The sequence below is a fragment of the Dryobates pubescens genome, chromosome 2 (assembly GCF_014839835.1).
Source record: "Dryobates pubescens isolate bDryPub1 chromosome 2, bDryPub1.pri, whole genome shotgun sequence".
Lineage (NCBI taxonomy): Eukaryota > Metazoa > Chordata > Aves > Piciformes > Picidae > Dryobates > Dryobates pubescens.
In genome coordinates, this window is record NC_071613.1 from 50,344,097 (window position 1) to 50,364,012 (window position 19,916).

At 48.4% G+C, this 19,916-nt stretch overlaps 1 protein-coding gene across 5 annotated transcripts in view; it reads right to left on the bottom strand.

The window, feature by feature from the left end:
* PKP4 (plakophilin 4) overlaps window positions 1–19,916 on the bottom strand; it is a 94,436-nt gene that overhangs the window by 14,281 nt on the left and 60,239 nt on the right. For 2 of the 5 annotated variants that reach the window (XM_054177402.1, XM_054177435.1), the window contains 7 exons: window positions 15,680–15,811; window positions 15,358–15,548; window positions 13,818–14,370; window positions 12,528–12,719; window positions 9,768–10,029; window positions 6,471–6,603; window positions 3,897–4,110 (listed from right to left, as the gene is read on the bottom strand). In XM_054177402.1, coding sequence (XP_054033377.1) covers window positions 3,897–4,110; window positions 6,471–6,603; window positions 9,768–10,029; window positions 12,528–12,719; window positions 13,818–14,370; window positions 15,358–15,548; window positions 15,680–15,811 — 1,677 coding nt within the window. The remainder of the gene's footprint in view (window positions 1–3,896; window positions 4,111–6,470; window positions 6,604–9,767; window positions 10,030–12,527; window positions 12,720–13,817; window positions 14,371–15,357; window positions 15,549–15,679; window positions 15,812–19,916) is intronic. The other 3 variants (XM_054177426.1, XM_054177410.1, XM_054177418.1) reach the window with 3 other exon arrangements.

The following is a 19,916-nucleotide window of genomic DNA, read 5'->3' on the forward strand; positions in this document are numbered from 1 at the left end:
GAGCTCTATTCTGTGTGATCTAGCTTTGAAAACATCACTGTGTGGTTACTCACAGAGTTACTCACACTGCTCAGCCTCACCATGTGTGACTGCCTCGAGGTGTTTACTGCTCACCTACAGCCTGTGAGACAGCTGGAGCAGCTGGTGCTGTCTGAAACAACAAGGAACAGCAGGAGATCTGCTCCACACCTGAGCACTGCCTGCAGCCAGAGGAGCACTGACCAGACCTGTAAGGGGCACATGGCACATCCCACTCTGCCTTTGGAGGACCATGGTAACCCCAAAACTTGTGAAGAAATGGAAAGAGAACAGCCAGCAGCATCTCTTTGCCATAGGTGGGCACAGTGGCCCAGACTGGAAAGACCAGCTGGGGAACCTCCAACTCCATCCCTCCAGGAAGCCCATTAAACTTTCACAAACATCACCTTGTCCCCAAGGACCAGCCTGGGAGCATTTGAAGAGCAAAGCACTGGAGTTCCACTGAGTAACTACATCAAAACCTGGCCAGAAGCTGGACTGTCAAGGAGGCAGCTTTGCTTAAATAAGGAATGATTTATTATCCCTGGGTTCATTAAAGCTCTCACCAGGCCACTCCATTTTTTAATCTGGGAGAAGTTCTCAGCTATTAATTTTACAAAGCAGCACTGTGCATTACACTGCCCTTTAGTCTCCACATTAGGGATGAGAGTTACAAACTGAGGATTTGTGGAGCCCTTCTTGTAAGGTAACTGGGACCAAAATTAGTGCTTATAAGAAATAAATCCTGAAAGCAAAGGGGAAGTTTCCATTCAAAGAGAAGGGAAATGGGGGTTAGCAGCTGGTACTACACTGAGGTAAGGTAAGGCCTGAGAAACTTCTGGGGTTGCAGTGTAATTCTGGAAGTCATTTCACTTCCTTTTTATTCCTCCTTGCTTTGGGGGTGCCCTTAAAAGCAAGTATCTGGCTGTTACAGAATCATCTGCCAGAGTCCGAAGAGACAGTTTGAAAGCTTAGGTAGGGGATGAATTCCCAAAATGCAGCAGAAAAATCACTAACCACACTGCTCTGTGTGCCCCTGCTCGAGCAGGGGGAGGACAAAGTGGCCTCCACAGGTCCCTTCCAACCTCAGTCATGCTGTGATTCTGTGGTTACAGAGACCTGAAGTCCTGCATAAGAGGACTCTCAAAGAACAAACACTTAAACCAGTGAAAAATATTGAATTATAGAGCCTTGTGAAGGGATTTTCTTTGACCCCCACCTCCCCTGGCAGAGCAGTACTTGCTGACAGCAGAGCTAGAGATTGGCCTTTACAGCTTTGAAGCTGTTCTGGACCTCAGCTAAGTACATAGCAGATGCAACAAGGGACAGGACCAGCTAGCATAGCTGATAAGGTGTTTGGAAGCATTGATAACCTTGTCAATGGGAAGCAACAACAAAACCTAACCCTTCAAACACCACAGCATGAATGAGGTTGAGGGCTGTTGAGACAAGGGTGAGGAACCTGAGGTTTGCCTTACCGACACAGAACAGAATTCTGTTTCAATGCCATCAACTTCTTCACAATCATCTGAGGTTTGGAGTCAATGGGTGCAAAGAAGCTACTCTGCTCTTCAGAAGTGATGGCAACTTAGAATAGCCCTGCTGGGTGTTGGGAGGGCATCTTCCACAGATGTGGGACACACATCAGCACTTGCTAATGACACAAGGAAGGCAGGAAGGAAGGCAGGCAGGCAGGCAGGCAGGTAGGAAGGAAGGAAGGCAGGCAGGCAGGCAGGCAGGAAGGCAGGAAGGAAGGCAGGAAGGAAGGCAGGAAGGAAGGAAGGAAAAAAGCCTTGCCAATAGACTTCTGGATTCATAGACTGAAACCTCTAATGCTTAGAAAATGAAGGGGGAAAAAAAGAAGATATTTTAAACCCTTGAATCTGAGGAGCTGAATGACCTTGACTATCTAAGAGAAAACAGGATTAACTGGAAGACTTCCCTGGGGAACTGGCTGTAGAAGTGAGTGCTGAAAAGGAGCAGAGATGAACCACACTGAAGAAACACACACAGAGCAGTGCAGCAGAGTTTGGTTTAACAGCTCTCTCTCCTGAAATGCTGAGTCACCATTCTGAAGGTCCTTGGTTTCTGGCTCCAAGGTGATGGCCAAAGTGTTCCAGCACACCTTCAAGAAGGATCTTTGTACTCACAGGTGATATGCTGAAAGATAACAGTGTAGTTTGGGGGGAGTTTAATAGTGACTAAATACTTTCTATTATTAAGAATCTGACTTTGTCTCTGGAACCATCCCTAACATCTTAAAAGCACTTAAAAGTGGTTTAGAGGCACAAAACATCAATTTTGTGAAGCAGCTTGGAGTGTTCCATTTCCCTAAGTTCTTAAGGGGAAAAAAAAATGTATCCTCCTAGAGAGGAGGATATGAAAGCTGCAGGTTATCTTAATGCTTGTGTGGAAAACACCTCAGGAAAACAGCCTGCATTGAACTTTGGATACCTTCCATACAGAGCCCTTCTTCTACTTAATAGTTTTCTAAACAAGGAATCACTTGGAAGGGCTCCCAGTGTGACACCTCTGCCACATCTAACTTGAGCACTGCTGCGCCGCTTTGCTTAGCAGGGAAGTAGTTCAGCTTCACAGTTTAATGAAGTCAATGAGGGAGCTACTAAAACCTGAAAGAGCAAGTGTTTAAAGGGAGGCCAAAGTCTGCTTTTTGATATCCTCTCGTATTTTTCAGTGCCCTAAAACCTTCACAGACAAATCACTCCTGGACTGAGAAAAAGAGACAGCAGATCACAGAATCACCAAGGTGGGAAGAGACCTCAAAGATCATCAAGTCCAACTTGTCACCACAGACCCCGTGACTAAACCATGGTATCAAGTGCCATGTCCAATCCCCTCTTGAACACCTCCAGGGATGGTGACTCCACCACCTCCCTGGGCAGCACATTCCAATGACCAATGACTCAGTGAAGACTTTCTTCTCACCTTGAGCCTAAACTTCCCCTGGCATTGCTTGAGACTGTGTCCTCTTGTTCTGGTGCTGGTTGCTTGAGAGAAGAGACCAAATCCCTCCTGGCTACAACCACCCTTCAGGTAGTTGTAGACAGCAATAAGGTCTCTCCAGGCTAAACAATCCCAGCTCCCTCAGCCTCTCCTCGTAGGGCTTGTGCTCAAGGCCTCTCCCCAGCCTTGTTGCCCTTCTCTGGACACATTCCAGTGTCTCAATGTCCTTCTTGTGCAGTGTGTCTTTGTGTGCAGTGCCCAACAAATCCACCTTGTTTGGATGGAAATGAAGCTCCTTCACATGGCAGAGCTGCAAATCATCAGTTCTGCTCTTTTCTGTCTTCACCAAGCGCCAAGCAGGCTGATGACTTCTGAGCTGCACCTGCTGTCTCATCCTTGTGAGACCAATGGTATGATACACAGCCACAGGCCACGGCTTTACCACAGGCTGGGCAGGAGCTGCTCCTGTAATTGGCATACTTGGAATTTTCTGTCTGTGCTTGAACACATTTACATAGTTTGGGTCCACCTTATGAATTCTGCAAGATCTTATTTCAGCTGTTGTCAGCAGACGATAAAAACAACAGCCTGTACCCAAACCAACATCAAGAATCAGGAAAGAAATCCCTGTCCAAGGCCTAGCTGTGCAGCTAGGAGAATCATCCTGGGGGAACATTTACCCTAAATGGAGCTTTGATGCAGCCTCCTCAATTCCCTCCTCCCAGTGGATCTACACTCCTGTGCTCACCCTGTCAGTGAAAGGAGTGATTTTGCAGCCACAGAGAACCCCAGCGCACAAGTAGAACCCCAGTGGATACAGCCACTCCCAGGCACTTGCCAGTTGCTCCAGGCTAGTCCCCTTCAGCAAAGCCACCTGTGTGACAGTCACCTGCCTGTTTCCATCCAAAACTCACCTGTGACAAGCTCTTTCACTTCAGCATCCACAGATTTCCTCAGCAACCGCAGGAGGGCGGGGATCCCCCCAACGTTCTTCATTGCTATCTTGTTCTCATCGGTGGACTTCCCATAAACAAGGTTCCTCAGCGCACCACAAGCGTTCTTCTGAACTTCCAGGACTCGGTGATCCAAGAGGTCAACCAGGTGCTTGATGCCTCCAAGCCTGCACACCTAGAAAATGGGGAACACCAGCACCTGTCTGTTTCAGCCTCTTTGCCCTACAGATTTAAAAGGCTCTTGTTTTTTGCTAAAACAGGAATGTTCCGCTCCACTTCAGACAGAAATGGTGTTGGTAAATCTTCCCAGCTCAGTTGTCACACTGCACTGAAACCCCTGCAGCCACTCACACTCTGCTGAAAAGGCTGCTGGGCGTGGAGCCATTTGTGTGTGCTTTGCAGTTACAACTCCCTCTTGTCTGACACCACCACACATCAAACACTGCACAGCCAGAGCACAGGTACAAGTTATGAGAGATAAAAACAGCTTTGTTGTTTATTCTACCTATATCCCAAATTGAGCTTTGTGTCTGTAATTCAAATTCAAGCTGGACTGGAAATCTACTCTTAAGACCTGTAGCTTAGGGAGTCATCATTTTAAAGCAGAATTCCTGTGAAATGCTACGTTCATGAATTAGTGCCTCAGCACTGTATGCATTTACAGACACATCCCTTACCTGGAAGTGTGATTTATTCCCTCTCTGCACTTTCATAGTAAAGATTCTGGCCCCAGCAAGCAGATTCTTGTGCTTACCTTTAGGTTTTGGCAATGCAAGCACTCCAGTTAATTTTGATGGGCTTTTAAAATCTTTTAATGCCCAGCAAATTAATCTGCTCCCTACCACAGCAATAAAACAATGAATTCAAATAAAACACAGAAGCTGGCTTCAAAGCATTTGGCACTGAAACGCTGATGATCCTTTCCTGCTCCAAACCATTTCTTGTGCTGGCTTCTGCTGTGAAGGGAACGTGAGTGGCCACTTCCCTCTTGGCAAGGACAGGCTGGTGCCTCCCTGCCACCCTGACTTGAGGGATGTTCTTCTTACAACTGGGAGCCTCATCACCAGCAGGGACATGGGGCTGGCTGTCCCAAAAGTGAAGTGATACTCTGTGCTCTGAGAAGCCAGACAGCTGCATTCTTTCTGTCCTAGCATCCTAAGAATGTCTAGCAGCTGATCATTCCCATTTGAAAGAAGTAGCTGCCAGTACATAAATCTGTTCCCCTAGGAAAGGAGAAGTTCTCTGTTCCAAAATTCCACACACTAAGTGGGAGACAGGCTGTGTTTACAGCTGCCTCTCTGACCACTGTGGTGACTTCTGTCTTCTAAATCGCAACCAAGACCTTTTCCTTTGGGTGAGGTTTAATGCGTTTGATTATCTGCTGTCTATAAACCTTCACACCTGACCTGACTGAAAAACATATCCAACATTTGTAGTGCTAGGCAAGGTAAACAACTGAGACACCATCAGAGATATCATAGAAGTTAGCAGCATGTCCAAACTCTGCTTTCTGGATGTTTGAAAAGGCTACAGTAGAGATCCCACCATTTCAGAGCACATTCTGTAATCATGAAAAAGGCAACAGGGAAGAAACACAGCATCTCCCCCAGATGAGCATGTGCAGACAGATAACAGACAGACAACCTCCCAAGAACCCCTAAAGAAGCTGTCCTACCCCTTATAAAATAGAAAGATCACCTCATAGGTGTGTCCACACCCTGTTCCTGCTGTGATCTTTACCAGAACACCCCAACCAACACCATCTTTCCATCCACCCTCCAGTGACTGAATTATGTTGGGCTATCTGCTTCTGAAAGCTGCACCAATAACTTAGTATCATAAATAACATTCACTTAAACCATGACAAGCAGGTAACACATGGGTATGGTATGGATGGAAAAGCCAATTCATAGAATCATACAATGCAGTGGGTTGGAAGGGACCCTTAAAGGTTATCTAGTCCAACCCCACCTCCTGCAGTCACAGCAGGGACATCTGCAACGAGGTGTCCTTGGAATCAACAGCTCAAAGCCACTCTGCATAAAGAGCAGCTCTTCAAACACAGGCAGTTTCTAGAAATACTAACAACAAGCTGCATTTTCCCTCAGATGTGTCCTTCCTCCAGATCTTACTGACACAAACACTGCCCTCTGTACACTTCTAGGCCTGGATTTCTCTCCAGCTTGACAGCTCACTCATGCCCTATAATACCTGATCTTGATCAGCACCAGTGAATAAGCCTTCCAGAATTCTTATTTTCCTTTGCTCCAGCCATCAACAGGTTACACAAAGCCAGGCTCTGGCAGACACATTGCAGCTCAGCCTGATTACACAACTTGAATGCAAAATACCTTCATATAGTTTCCTTGCAGCCCCTCATTGACAGGCAAAAAATCCCTGCGCAATTACATCCTCAGGTACAAACAGAACCACAGAAGGGTCTAAAGTATCATGTTGTGATGAAACCCCCCCCAAGAGGTGAGAGGCCTAGTTGGCCTCCTGGATCCCCAGAACAGAAAGGCACACCAACCATACCTCTGTCTTCACTTTGTTATCCCCGAAGCAGAGGTGCTGGAGGTAGGCAGCGGCGTTGGCCTGCACCGATGGGAACTGGTGCTGGAGCATGTGAATGACCTCAGGCAGCTCTGGGTCTCGCCAGGCAAACTCCCTTGGTTGGAGAACACATTCAAGAGAAAGTGTTAGTCACAAGTGTCTGGTTACTTAACTGAGCAGCACTGCTGCAGCATCTCAGGTGTTCCTGTACCAGCCCTGGGTTCGCTCTGCACCGGCCCTGGGTTCGCTCTGCACTGGCCCCGGGTTCGCTCTACACCATCAGGGCCAGTAGGAAAAAGGAGGTACATTGGAACAGCTGAGTCACATCACTTTTTGGTCTTCCCATTGGAAAAGGACATTTCATATCCTATTGTTCTTCAGTTAGGTTGGCTGGTTGGTGAGCACACAAATATATACAGACACTAAGGGGATGCCAGCTCAAACACTGCACCCCTACAGAAGTCTCCCCAAGTATCCTGCAACAGATACAACAGTGCTGCTCAGGGGGTCTCTGCCACACATTTTTTCCTCAGTGCTCAATGTTTTTGCTACTCTGAAGCAAGTTTTACTTCAACAGAAGCCGCACAGCCTGAAGTTTCATCATTATCAGATGCAAAACATTTGCATAACTGGAGTCACTCAGGGACTGTACTCTTACAATCATTAAAATCCTATCTTCCTTCATGAAACATAATGATTTTGTGTGGCCAAACCCTGAAGAAGCCATCACCCATATCCATGCCCAATTCACAGATTTGGAAATACTCATTAACACCTGCTGGGCTGTCTTCTGGCTGCAAACGAAGACTGGAGGCGGGGGAGAAGGTAGTATCTAAGTTGTCCCATGTTCAAAAATGCAAGTAAATGTTAAAGGAAAAGGCAGTTGCCAGAGCAGTGTTTGGGGAGCTAAAAGGTGAATGCTGGCTTGGCCAGCCAGGCCTCCCTCACAACAAGGGGAGGCTCAGCTGGGCAGCTCAGCAGCCCAGAGGGGATTTCTTCACACCAAGGATGCGAAGACCTTAGCCAGAAGGGCCTTTCTAATCATAGTATCATAGTATCACTCAGGGTTGGAAGGGATCACAAGGATCATCGAGTTCCAGCCCCCCTGTGCCATGGGCAGGGACACCCCACACTAGATCAGGCTGGCCAGAGCCTCATCCAGCCTGGGCTTAAACACCTCCAGGGCCGGCGTCCCAACCACCTCCTTGGACAACCCATTCCAGGGCTTCACCACTCTCATGGTGAAGAACTTCCTCCTCACCTCCAGCCTGAATCTCCCCACCTCCAGCTGCATTCCATTCCCCCTAGTCCTATCACTACCTGATATCCTAATGCAACCTTCAGCATCCTGAGTGGTCCCCCCAGACCTCATCTTCTACAGCAGTGCTATCAAATAGCCTGGTCTGAGGGGACTGCACAAAAGAAGCACTGGATCCTGCCACGAGCCTCCCACAGTTTGGGAAGCCCAAAGGATGCTACACTCTGATGTTTCTGTCTGAAATGGAGCCTGTATCCTCCAGCCCAAGGTGCTCTGCTTTCTGCTCTTCCCAAACCAGTGGAACATGCAAGGTTCTTTCACAGGCAGGGTTATGTCCAGGAGCTGCCTGAGGGAGGTGGCAGTCTGAGGACAGACTGGAATTTCTAGCAGTCACACCCCACGCTGAAGACAGAGCACCAGAAACCCCTCCCAGCTCTGTGTTGGACTGGGGTTTGATCCTCCCATTTTAACACAGACGCTTTGAATGAACACTCTCTCTAAATGTTAATGCTAAAGTCACACCTGTCACATGCCCACACTGAGTACATGCACTCACAGCATCAGACTAGAAGGATGAATGGGATTTGCTTCCAGAATGGTCCCTTTATATGTCATTCTAAAGCTTATGTTGTCCTGAAAGGTAAGCAAGGCTGCTCAGGAGAAGTGCATTCCAATAAATCAGATGTGGTCTTTTGTACATTCATAGAATGGTTGGGGTTGGAAGGGACCTTAAGGATCATCCAAGCCAGGGACACCCTCCACTAGCCCAGGTTGCTCAAGGCCTCATCCAACCTGGCCTTGAACACCTCCAGGGAGCGGGCACCCATGACCTCCCTGTGCAATTCCAGTGTCTCACCAGCTTCACTGGGAAGAATTTCTTCCCAATATCCAGTTTCAATCTCCCCTCTGCAAGCCTCAATCCATGTTGCCCTCATCCTATTACTACAAGACCTTATAAAAAGTCCCTCCCCAGCTCTCCTGTAGCCCCCTTCAGGTACTGGAAGGCTGCTCTAAGGTGTCCCTGGAGCCTTCTCTTCTCCAGTTTCCAATTTTGCAACTCTGATTTCCAATCTCATCAAGAGCAAGCATACTGGAGTGTCACAGGTTGCTCTGCTCAGGAATATCTCAACAAATTTCTAACTGTTTTGTAACTATTTAAAATATAACTGTTCCAGGTACAACTGTTTTGTAACTATTTATAACTATTTCCTGTAATAACTCCTACAGGAGAAGAAAAAATGAATGCATAAAAGCTGCTCTTCTTGCTGCAGTGAGCAGACTGCGTTCATGACTCGAGCTCCAAAAGGTACAGACCTCGACACCTACATCAGTTATGGCATCAAAAATGCATTGCCAGCAGATCCAGAGAGGTGGTTCTACCACTTTGCTCTGGTGAGATCTCACCTGGAGTACTGTGTGTAGGTCTGGAGCCCTCAATATAGGAAGGAGCTGATGGAGAGGGTCCAGAAGAGGGCCACGTCAATGATCGGGGGGTTGGAGCACCTCTGCTACAAGGACAGGCCGAGGGAGCTGGGGGTATTCAGCCTGGAGAAGATGCTCCAGGGAGACCCGATAGCAGCCTTCCAGTACCTGAGGGGGGGCTACAGGAAGGATGGAGAGAGACTGTTTGCAAGGGCCTGCAGCAACAGGACAAGGGGCAATGGCTTCAAACTAGAGAAGGGCAGATTTAGATTGGATATCAGGAAGAAGTTCTTCACCACGAGGACGGTGGAACACTGGAACAGGTTGCCCAGGGAGGTGGTTGAGGTCCCATCCCTGGAGATATTCAAGGTGAGTCTCGACGAGGCCCTGGGCAGCCTGATCTAGTTGGGGATGTCCCTGCTGACCGTGGGGAGGTCGGACTGGATGACCTCTGGAGGTCCCTTCCGGAGCCTGGAGCATTCTGTGATTCCAGGACACGCAGATAACAGGCAGGAAGTGCCGCCGCACGGACTCCAGGCTGCGCGAGAGCTCTCGTGCTGGGCTCACAGCTGTGACCCCGGGGAGGAGGAGGCACTTGCCTGGGGTCTTTCTGGATGCTGTCGATGGAGGGGGAGCGCGTGGTGCCGTCGTCGGCGGGCGCGGCGTGCTGCAGCCGGCCGTAGCTGGCCTCGGACAGCCGGTACTGCACCGCCCGGTAGGGCTCGGCGTAGGGCGCGGCGCTGCCCAGGCCGTAGTTGTTCCTTTGGTAGGTCAGCGTGCTGCGCTGGCTGCAGGACCTCTGCAGGTTGCCCACTCCTAGTGTGAAACCAGCATTAAAACAAACCAGGTCACAAAGGTGGTCTGGAGAAGAGAAGAGGCAACAGGTGCTCAAAAGGGTAAGCAAAAGGCAAAAGCAAAAGCAAAAGATCAGTCTGCAAACAGTTTGCTAAGCTTACAGCTTCCACCAGAGCAGAGGGAGAAAGGACCCAGTGCCTGGGGGAAGGCTGAGGTTACAGAACTCCAGGCCTGCTGGAAGCAGGCTTCTGCCTCAGCTTGTCCCAGTGACTGCTTACAGCAAGAGAAGCAGCTTGTGCCTCAAGCAGAAACCAGGATGCAAAATGTTGTCAAGGTTCATAACAAAACCCAGTTCCCAACACTAACAGCGATTTGCCAGCTGTACTGAAAAGGAGAGGGAAGTACACTGGATACACTTTGTGGTGCTTTCCTTTCCCAAGTACAGGTGCGGTGCCCCTGCCACAGAGCTAACAAGAGGACGACCTCACGGATGGAGCTGATCGTGCCAAACCCATGGACATGGATCTTCCTGACTGTGGCAGTTTTAGCCTAGGAAATTTTCCACAGACCTTGAGTAGAAAGTGGCAGAATGTCAATAAGTTACCGTTGGATGTAAAGGGAAAATAATGATAAGGTCCAAACAATCCCAATGGTTTGCTAACATAAAGTTAGTTGTATAAACTCTTCTGCTTTGCTCCAGCTGATGCTAGCTGGTAGCTTTTGCTTGGCTGTTGCCGAGCTTGGCTGTGTTCTTCTTGTGGCTAAGTCTAACAAGCTACTCCCTGCTTTTCTCTTTTCCCTTGTACAGGGGGCAAGGTGGCAGAGAGGGGGAGGCTATTGCTAACCCCCTGGTTTTGTCCAGGAGGGTTCTTGTGCCGTTTGTAAATTGCACATACAAGGCAATATTGTTTATTTTGTACACATTCATTGCATTTCCTGTTGCTAGATTGTAGCCTGCTTGTAAATAGAGCCTCATTTGCTTCCAGCCCACTGAGCCGGTCTGGCAATTTTATTTTGGGGGGTAATTCTCTCGAATTAGCTGGGGGGGACAACCCTCCAGACTGACCTAACTGAGCTCTTGTGCTCTTTTGCTCTTCCAGGGCAAGTGGTAGTACTGAGAGCAATAAAAAGACAACTCCAGTTTCTAGTTGTGTTTCCTCACTGGCACACCCTGACAAACTCCGTTTACTTTGGGCTGTAGAACACAGAAGAGATTCAAAACCTCCTTCAACAATACCAACACTTTTGGATGTCAGTTATAGTAAAAAACCAACCCCAAACCACTAAAAAGCAGTTGCCACTTGTGAGAAAATGTGGCAGGGACACTTCTCTATAACTGTCTAGAGAGCTAGTTGAATCACTGCAGCATTTTGGGGTTTTGTAAGTTCCTCCACTCTACCAATTACTAACCAACCTTAGAGACCAAACTGCTCTGCAACACGCACTCCCTGCCCCCTGACAGAGTCAGTGCCACCACTCCTCTCATGCCTGTGCCACTTCAGAACACAATCAATAGCAATCCTATGAAATGCTACAGAAGTGTTTCAGTTTCAACACAGTTTAGCCAGATATGGCGACGACGGAGGTTCTTGGAATCAATACGGCTGACCAATATGATCGGTATTGATCCTTTATTGTTCCAGTATTTCAGGCCTATGGTGAAAGCATGGCGCAGTAAAGCATGGAAGGAGAGGAGACAGGACCGGCAGAAAAAGAAGAAGTGTGTAGCAAGGAAACTGCTACAATCTATATAACCTTGGTATGCCTTGTTGGCATGGACTCATTGGTCCCCTATGAGTGACCACACATCACACTATTGCAGATTATTGGTCCAACTATGGATGACACACGAGGTTTGTTGGTGCCGGTGCATGTCCTGTTGTCCCGAGATAACTCACTATGTTTCTAGCTACCAGTGTCTTGTTTTAGTTACAGTCCTGCAGGTACAGCACTGTTTTGGCATACTGGTAGCTGGCTCTGCACTTATGCTGAGCATGGCCTACCACCATGTCAGGCTCTTAGGCCTGCACTGCCAGATTGCTCACACCGCTCGTAACTGGTGTTCCCACAACACAGGGCCTGCAGAGAGAGCATTTTCACATCAGCCTCTGCTGAGGAGTTGGGTAAAGGCAGGGTTTTTACGGTGAGAGCTGCGGTAGGTAGTTTAAGCTTGCAAGCTATCACCTGGCTGCACTGAAAGGGGAGCAAACAAGCATGAACAACCTCAGTTTGCAGGAGAAGGATGCACAGAAAGGGCAGGATGAAGCACTCAATTTGTGGTGTCATGAAAGATGCTTTGCTTGGATGTACCTGAGCGTGCAATATCCAAACTGAAAACATCCTGGCCCTGAGCTGGCATTGATGCATAGCCCCAAGTGTTGCTTGCAAGAACTACTAAAGGGTTATTTTAAGTCCTTCCAACCTAGTTTCCCCCTCCATCAATTTCTAACCTCTAGCTTACTCTTTTCAAGGGGCATGACACATCTCTGTGGAGGAAGAGGTGAGTAAGTGAAGGATGACTGTGTGGCACAGACAGAGCAGGGCTTCAGAAGCCCCTCACCCACCTGAGCCCGTGCGGTATAAGGCTGACTGAGAGCCCTGGTGCAGCTCCACGGCCCCGTGGTTGGGGCTGCGGTACAGGGGGCTGTAGTAGGTCCTGCCTTCGTAGATGGGGGTGATGTGCAGGTCTGGAGACACGGCTGAGCGCAGCTCCTGGCCCAGCTGGCTGTGCTGGCTGGCGTAGGAGCTCCTCAGGCCTGCAAGCAAGAGGAAGGAAATGTGTCCATGGCCTGTATCAGTTACAGAGAGCAACGCTGTCACGCCCCCACCTTTCAGCCAAGACAAGGCATCAGTTACACCTAAAGTTATAAAGATCTATCCATTAGGCAATGATTCACACTGAAATTCACTGACTGCTGTGTTTCATCACTCCTCCCTCATGTCCCACACTTCTGGATCTCTTCCACTGCCTTACAGGCTCCCAGCTGACCTTCTCCCAGGCTGAACCTTTAGGTAGCTAAGTGCTGAAGAAGCCTTCAGCTGCTCACAGTAAGCAACACACAAGGCAAATCCATGTTGATTGTCCAGCTTGCTTTACTATAGAATCACCACCTAGCACTTCTGCCACCTACAGCAACTTGGGGTTTGAGTATTACACTATCAGGAAAATTCTCTTTAATTTTAGACTCCTAGAATGGTTTGAGTTGGAAGGGACCTAAAGATCATCTACTTCCAATCCCCTGCCATGGGCAGTGATAGACCAGGTTGCTCGAGGCTTCATCCAGCCCAGCAATGAACACTCCTAGGCTTGGAGCCTTCACAAATTCTATGGGCAACCTGTTCCAGCGCCTCACCACCCTCATGGGGAAGAATTTCCTCCTCGTGTCTAATCTCAAACTAGCTTCTTCCAGTTTGAAGCCATCACCCCTTGTGTGTTGTCACTCCATGCCTTTGTAAAAGTCCCTCTTGAGCTCTCCTGTAGCTCCATTCAAATCCTAGAGAACTGCTCTAAGGTCTCCCTGGAGCCTTCTCTTCTGCAGGCTAAGCAACCCCAACTCTCTCAGCCTGTCCTCCTAGGGAAGGTTTTTATCTTCAAAACCACTGAAATGCCTCTGTTTGGAGGACTCAGAACTTCACTTGGCTACTTAAAACACACAACATAGTGTAACACACAGCTCACAATCTAGCAACAGAAGAGGAAGAACTTACGGCACAACTGATACACAGTGCTTGACTTTGGGATTCCCGACCGATCTAACAGCCACCCCCACAATGCTGCCCCGGTTTCACTCATAAATAAGCACTGCACCGGGGCTGTCCCACGTGATGAGCTGTGTCTTTACCTGGTTACTAACCTGTGAGGCTGTCTGGGCGTGGTGGCACCATCCTCTCGTAGATCTCATACTGCTGCCCGTACTGCTCCACGTCGTGCAGCGTCCTCTGCAGCGTGGCGCCCAGGTGCTGCGGCACCGCGGTCATGCCAGAGCGCTTGGGGGAGGAGGACCCCAGCTGCGTCTGGGATGGAGAAGCCACTCTGGTTTGTACGTCAGCGAGGGCCAGAGGGGAGCCGACCCTGCCTGAGGGCTGGTACTGGGCAGCGCTGCCGTTGGGGTTGGTGGAGGGGCGGGAGGTGACGGAGCCGACACGCCGCACGGTGCCGGGGGACGCGGGTCTCTGGGCGGCGTAGGGCGACGCCGCTCGCGGTGCCGGCAGCGTCGTGGAGGAGTAGGGGTGAGAAGGGAGGGACCTCTGCTCGGCGGCTGATGGAGAGCCATAGTTGCTGCTCAGGGACGCCCGCAGCGACCCCCTGGAAGGGGAGACTCCCGTGCCGACCATGTAGGAGGGGGACTGTGCTCGGGATGGCACCGAGCTGACGCGCCTCATGACTCGGTTGGTACCAACTGAGGGCTGTCAAAGGCAAAGGCTTGCGTTAGTGCTGTCCTCCGGGCGGGTAGCGGGCGCTTCTCTCCCGACAGCCAGGGAAGCCAACAGGAAATGCACACAGTTTAACAACACATACATGCAGATGAGGAGTGGCTTTCGCCTTGCACAGAGTTCTTTCAGGTTTTCCTACAAAACAACCTTCCTCAATAATCTCAACATATATTACTGCAGTGCCTCACCACCCTCATGGGACAGGCTGCCCAGAGAAGCTGTGGAGGCTCCAAGCCTGGCAGTGTTCAAGGTCGGATGAGGCCTTGAGCAACCTGGTCTAGTGGGAGTTGTCCCTGCCCATGGCGAGGGGTTGGAACTAGCTGATCTTTAGGGTTCCTTCCAACTGAAAGCATTCTGTGATTCTGTGATACAAAATGGCAATCTACTCTTGTAAACCCATCCCTTTCCCATCCTGATTTGCCTTTCTCTGTTAATAAGCACCTATGCTTTCCTTCCTCACTAACCAACCACATTAGGAAATTCAGGGACAGGAATGCAAAGTTCCAGTCTAAGCTAACAAAGTTTTGTTAGTTACTGCCTTAATATCATTCTGACTAATGAGAAAGGAGATGAAAAAAGCCAGGAACAGTAGAAGGTAAAGGAACACAAATCCCACCCTGCTCTAAGAACTATGCTTGAGTACAGGGTACATTCTAGGAGCCTTTCCCAAAAACCACAACTGGATTTTGGGTGGGTGATGCTCTCTTGACATTACACTGGCAGCATGCCCTGCACTCAGCAGACCTCACAGGTTTTACTTAATTTTAGCCTCAGTGATTTCAGCAAACAGATCTCTCTCAGCTGCCATCCATTTCTGCTTCTGAACCAGTGAAGGTGCTAAATAAAGGTGTAGTTCATTAATGTTAATTGCAGCCCATACACGAGGAAGGTCCAGCTACACAATTGTTGTCTCTATAGATGAGCTCCAGGCAGAGGTGAAGTGCATGGTTCTGGGCATACCTGGACTGATGCCTGCCCTTCAGCTCGTGAGCTCCTCACCAAATGGTTATTAGTGGTTCCAATTAGGGAATGCTGCTGTCTGCTTTCTGATTTGCTCAAGTTCTGGCTGTTATGGAAACTGCTTACTTCCTGGTACCCGCTGTCAGAGTAAGAGTTCATCTGTGTGGAGCTTCTCGAGTTGCCTACAGACCCTGCAGACAGGAAGCCAGCATAAGAACAAAAGCATCAAACAAGTTCTTTTCTGCAGCACTCACAACTGCATGACATTGTCAGACAGGCAATACAGAAAGAGATTCTAGTATTTAAAATGCACACAACAGACCCTCACTTTCATGGAGAGACGTCTGCTCTGGTGAGTAGAGGCTCCCTTGCTCTGGTTCTGTCCTAATGTCATAGGCATTGGTGTGAATGCTCTCTGACACTTGGGGTTTGTGCACACTGGTGGTCTGGGGATCTGAAAGAACAAGTTCATCAGATAAACCAAACATTTCATATGCCAGCTTCCTGCAGGCTCACTCATGGATATTTTCTCACGCATGCTAACGAAGGACTTGGAACACAAACAGAGCCTGCTGGTAGGCAGCTACCAGGCTAAAGGGAGAGAACATGAACAGCTGAGAATCTTCTTTCCTCTAGTTTTGTTGTAGTTTTACAGTTCCAAGTTTTCCAATGTATGTTCCAGCCTAGTTTAATTTAAAATGTACCTGATTACCCAGGAAGCATGCTTGGGAGAGTAAAAACCTTGTGCACCTGTGGCGCGGCGCACAGAGGGCAGCCACCAGTTGTCTGAAGGGCAATCACCTCAAGAGCCTCTCAGGTAAAAGGCTGAGCTGAATTCCATCCCTCTTGGTGTACCACCAGCAGAGGCTGCTGCACATCTTATACCTTTTTCACTTTGTGTTCCACTATCCAAACATATCCACATTTTAACAACCCTTGAGCTAACTTCACTTCTAAGGACACTGGTTGAACTCTACAGACAGCAAAGTGTCACCACATGCAAGAGAAGAATCACACCACCATTCACGAAGAAAGAACAAAGTCAAACATAGGCTGGGGGAAAAGGGCAATGATGAGGACACAAGCTAAGACCCAGAGTGTTTGTACCTAAAAAGCTGTGAAGAAACACTCTGGTTTTTCACCTACAGGTGTCCACAAATTGCTGCTGTCTCACGCTTTGTATGATCAGCCATATCAGAAGACTCACACTAGAAATGTTACTTGTTAATTGAAATGTCTGAACATGACTCAAATGCCAGATTAAAAAGGGGGAAAAATATTACAGATCAATGGATGATAGAAGTTACAGGCAAGTTAGCACAGTTCTGCACCAGTAATACAATCTTAGGTCAAAGCCATCTAGTAAAACTTGATGCCAATTAATTCCCTGTAATGGGAGTGTAATGTCCAAACTTAATGAAGATTTAATCAGCAGTGTTGCAGCACTGCCACCAATCTCACCGTGGGCATGCCTAGATATGGCACAGGGAGCCAACACTGGGCTTAGAGCACCTCACAGGCTCTGTGGCACTGCCTGGGTCACACAGCTCAGTGCAGCTACCAGCAGGTGCTGCATGCTCTGTGGCATCAAACACTCGTGGGGACCGGGTCACTTAAATGATAGCTATATTCAGCCCCCATAGTTTAATCTTCAAGCTGTTCTGTTCAGATACCACAAAGCCCTGTTATTTTAGTTACTTGAGATTACATGATGCTAAATCAATGTCAGACTGGCAAATGATCCTTTTGGGGAGAAAGGCAGAGGCAGACTGAAGCTCAATTGTGCAGTGCTGTACAGATGTTCCTGAGACAGAGCCCCAAACCAAACCTCGCTCCCATCACACATTGGCCACCAAGCAAATGCTTTCACAGTGCGAAAAAATAGATTGTTTGGGCTCTCTAACAAAGGCAAGAATGCACAATACAAGCAATTGTTCTCCTTCTGTCTCTCTGCTACTATAAATCATGAGGAGAATGCCCTGCATCAAATAGCAGCCTGTTTATAGGCAGTTGCTGAGCAAATATTCTATTTATAAGCATCTGTGAAAACAACATCAATTTTATTTCTCTGTTTAAAATTCTGCATAATTCTACTGATGCATAAAGCAGTTACAGCTATGGCCACATCATTGTCACCTCACCTCCTGAAGCTTTCTGGATATAAACTACTATCAACAGTCAGGAAAAATAGAAGGTGATTTGAGGAGGGTTGGTTTTTTTTGCCCCCATTCCTCAAGAACTTCAGTGTGTTTTTCAGAGAGCAGTTGGCAAAAGCAACATCCAGTGAGCAGGTGAACGTGAGCCAGCAGTGTGCCCAGGTGGCCAAGAGCATCCTGGCCTGGATCAGGAACAGTGTGGCCAGCAGGGGCAGGGAAGTCATTCTGCCCTGTACTTAGCACTGCTTAGGCCACACCTTGAGTCCCGTTCTGGGCCCCTCAGGTTAGGAAAGATGTTGAGTTGCTGGAAGGTGTCCAGAGAAGGGCAACAAAGCTGGGGAGGGGTTTGGAGCACAGCCCTGTGGAGAGGGAGCTGGGGTTGCTTAGCCTGGAGAAGAGGAGGCTCAGGGGAGACCTTATTGCTGTCCACAACTACCTGAAAGGAGGTTATAACCAGGTGGGGGTTGGTCTCTTCTCCCAGGCAACCAGCGCCGGAACAAGAGGACACAGTCTCAAGCTGTGCCAGGGGAGGTTTAGGCTGGATGTTAGGAAGAAGTTCTTCATAGAAAGAGAGATTGGCCATTGGAATGTGCTGCCCAGGGAGGTGGAGGAGTCACCATCACTGGAGGTATTTAGGAAGAGACTGGATGGGGTGCTTGGTGCCATGGTTTAGTTGATGAGATGGTGTTGGGTGATAGGTTGGACTCGATGATCTCAAAGGTCTTTTCCAACCTGGTTAATTCTAATAACACTTCCTAAAAACACAGCTCAAGCTATGAGGATGTAAAATCTGCACACCTCCCATAATTGTGACAGAAATGTAAACATTCAATGAAGATGCACATCAGGAAGTTCTAAGCACAAAAGGCACTTTTCCCAACACACCCTTTTCTGAGTAACTGCCCCAGAAAAGCCTTGCTTTAGATACAGAGGTGTGCCAAGAAGACATCTAGATTTACATTGATGCCTGCAGTGTTTAAGGAGGGATAGGGTTTGTTGCTGTGTATTAAGTGACTTCTCAGCAGGGATGTGCAGAGGAGATTTCTAAAGAAAAGACACACACAGCTAGGAGGAGAGTGGAATACTGGGTCCTGTTCTGGGCCCCTCAGTTCAAGAAGGACCTCAGGGAACTGTTTGCAAGGGTCCAGCGCAGAGCCACAGAAATGGTTAAGGGAGTGGAACAGCTTCCTTAGGAAGAGAGACTGAGGGAGCTGGAGCTCTTTGGCTTGGAGGAGACTGAGGGTGACCTCATTCATTGTGGTGGGCTGCAGGTAAATTTTAAAGGCATAGCCTACAACTGCCACATTCATGTTTATAAAGATGTGCAGGGTGAGTGGCCAGAGGCTGGAGCCAGGCTCTGCTGGGTGGTGCCCAATGACAGGACAAGGGGCAATGGGTGGAAGCTGAGGCATAGGAGGCTCTGTGGAAACAGGAGGAAAAAATCTTCCACTGTGAGGGTGATGGAACACTGGAACAGGCTGCCCAGGGGGGTTGTGGAGTCTCCCTCTCTGGAGATATTCAAAACCCAACTGGATGCATTCCTGTGTGATCCTAGGTGACTCTGCTCTGGCAGGGGGGTTGGACTGGATGATCTTTCAAGGTCCCTTCCAGCCCTTAAAATTCTGTGATTCTGTGAGGAGAGAATGAAAGGATAAAATAGAAATATGAGCTGCAGAGAAGGAAAAAAAAGAGAGAGAAGAACTAGTAGAAAAAGTCAAGGTGAAACCCAAGCAATAGCCAAGGCAGGATATATTGAGGAGGAAATAAAGGAATGGAAAGCAATTGGATGAGAGAAATCAGTGGAACAATGTCTGAGATCTCTCAGAAGGTGTCTTTAACAGTTGTAAAATGTCACTGGAACATTACAGAGCAAGGGGAAATGATGTGATTAAAAAAAAGCCACCAAAAAGAATGTTTGCATTGAAAGAATAAGAAAAATACAGCTCCTCAATTACTTGAACAAATTGGACTTCTGTTTTAAAACACCATGAAAAAGAATCCCTGAAAAGCACCACTGTGACTGGCAATATTTAAATGCCAAGACACGTGGGCTGTTGAGATTAGATCCAAAAAGAAGGGATGAAAGCCACTGTGCCTCAGCTCAGCTGAGGCAATGCCATGGTGGCACTTGACAAAGGTAAATATGATTACACACACATTGAGGAGCCTGGTGTCTAAAGAAAACAAAAAACAGGTAGGGAGAGTAAAGTAGAGTAAGTTATTAGAAGTTATTATTAGAATTAACCAGGTTGGAAAAGACCTTTGAGATCGTCAAGTCCAACCTATCACCCAACACCATCTCATCAACTAAACCATGGCACCAAGCACCCCAGCCAGGCTCTTCCTAAACACCTCCAGTGATGGTGACTCCACCACCTCCCTGGGCAGCACATTCCAATGGCC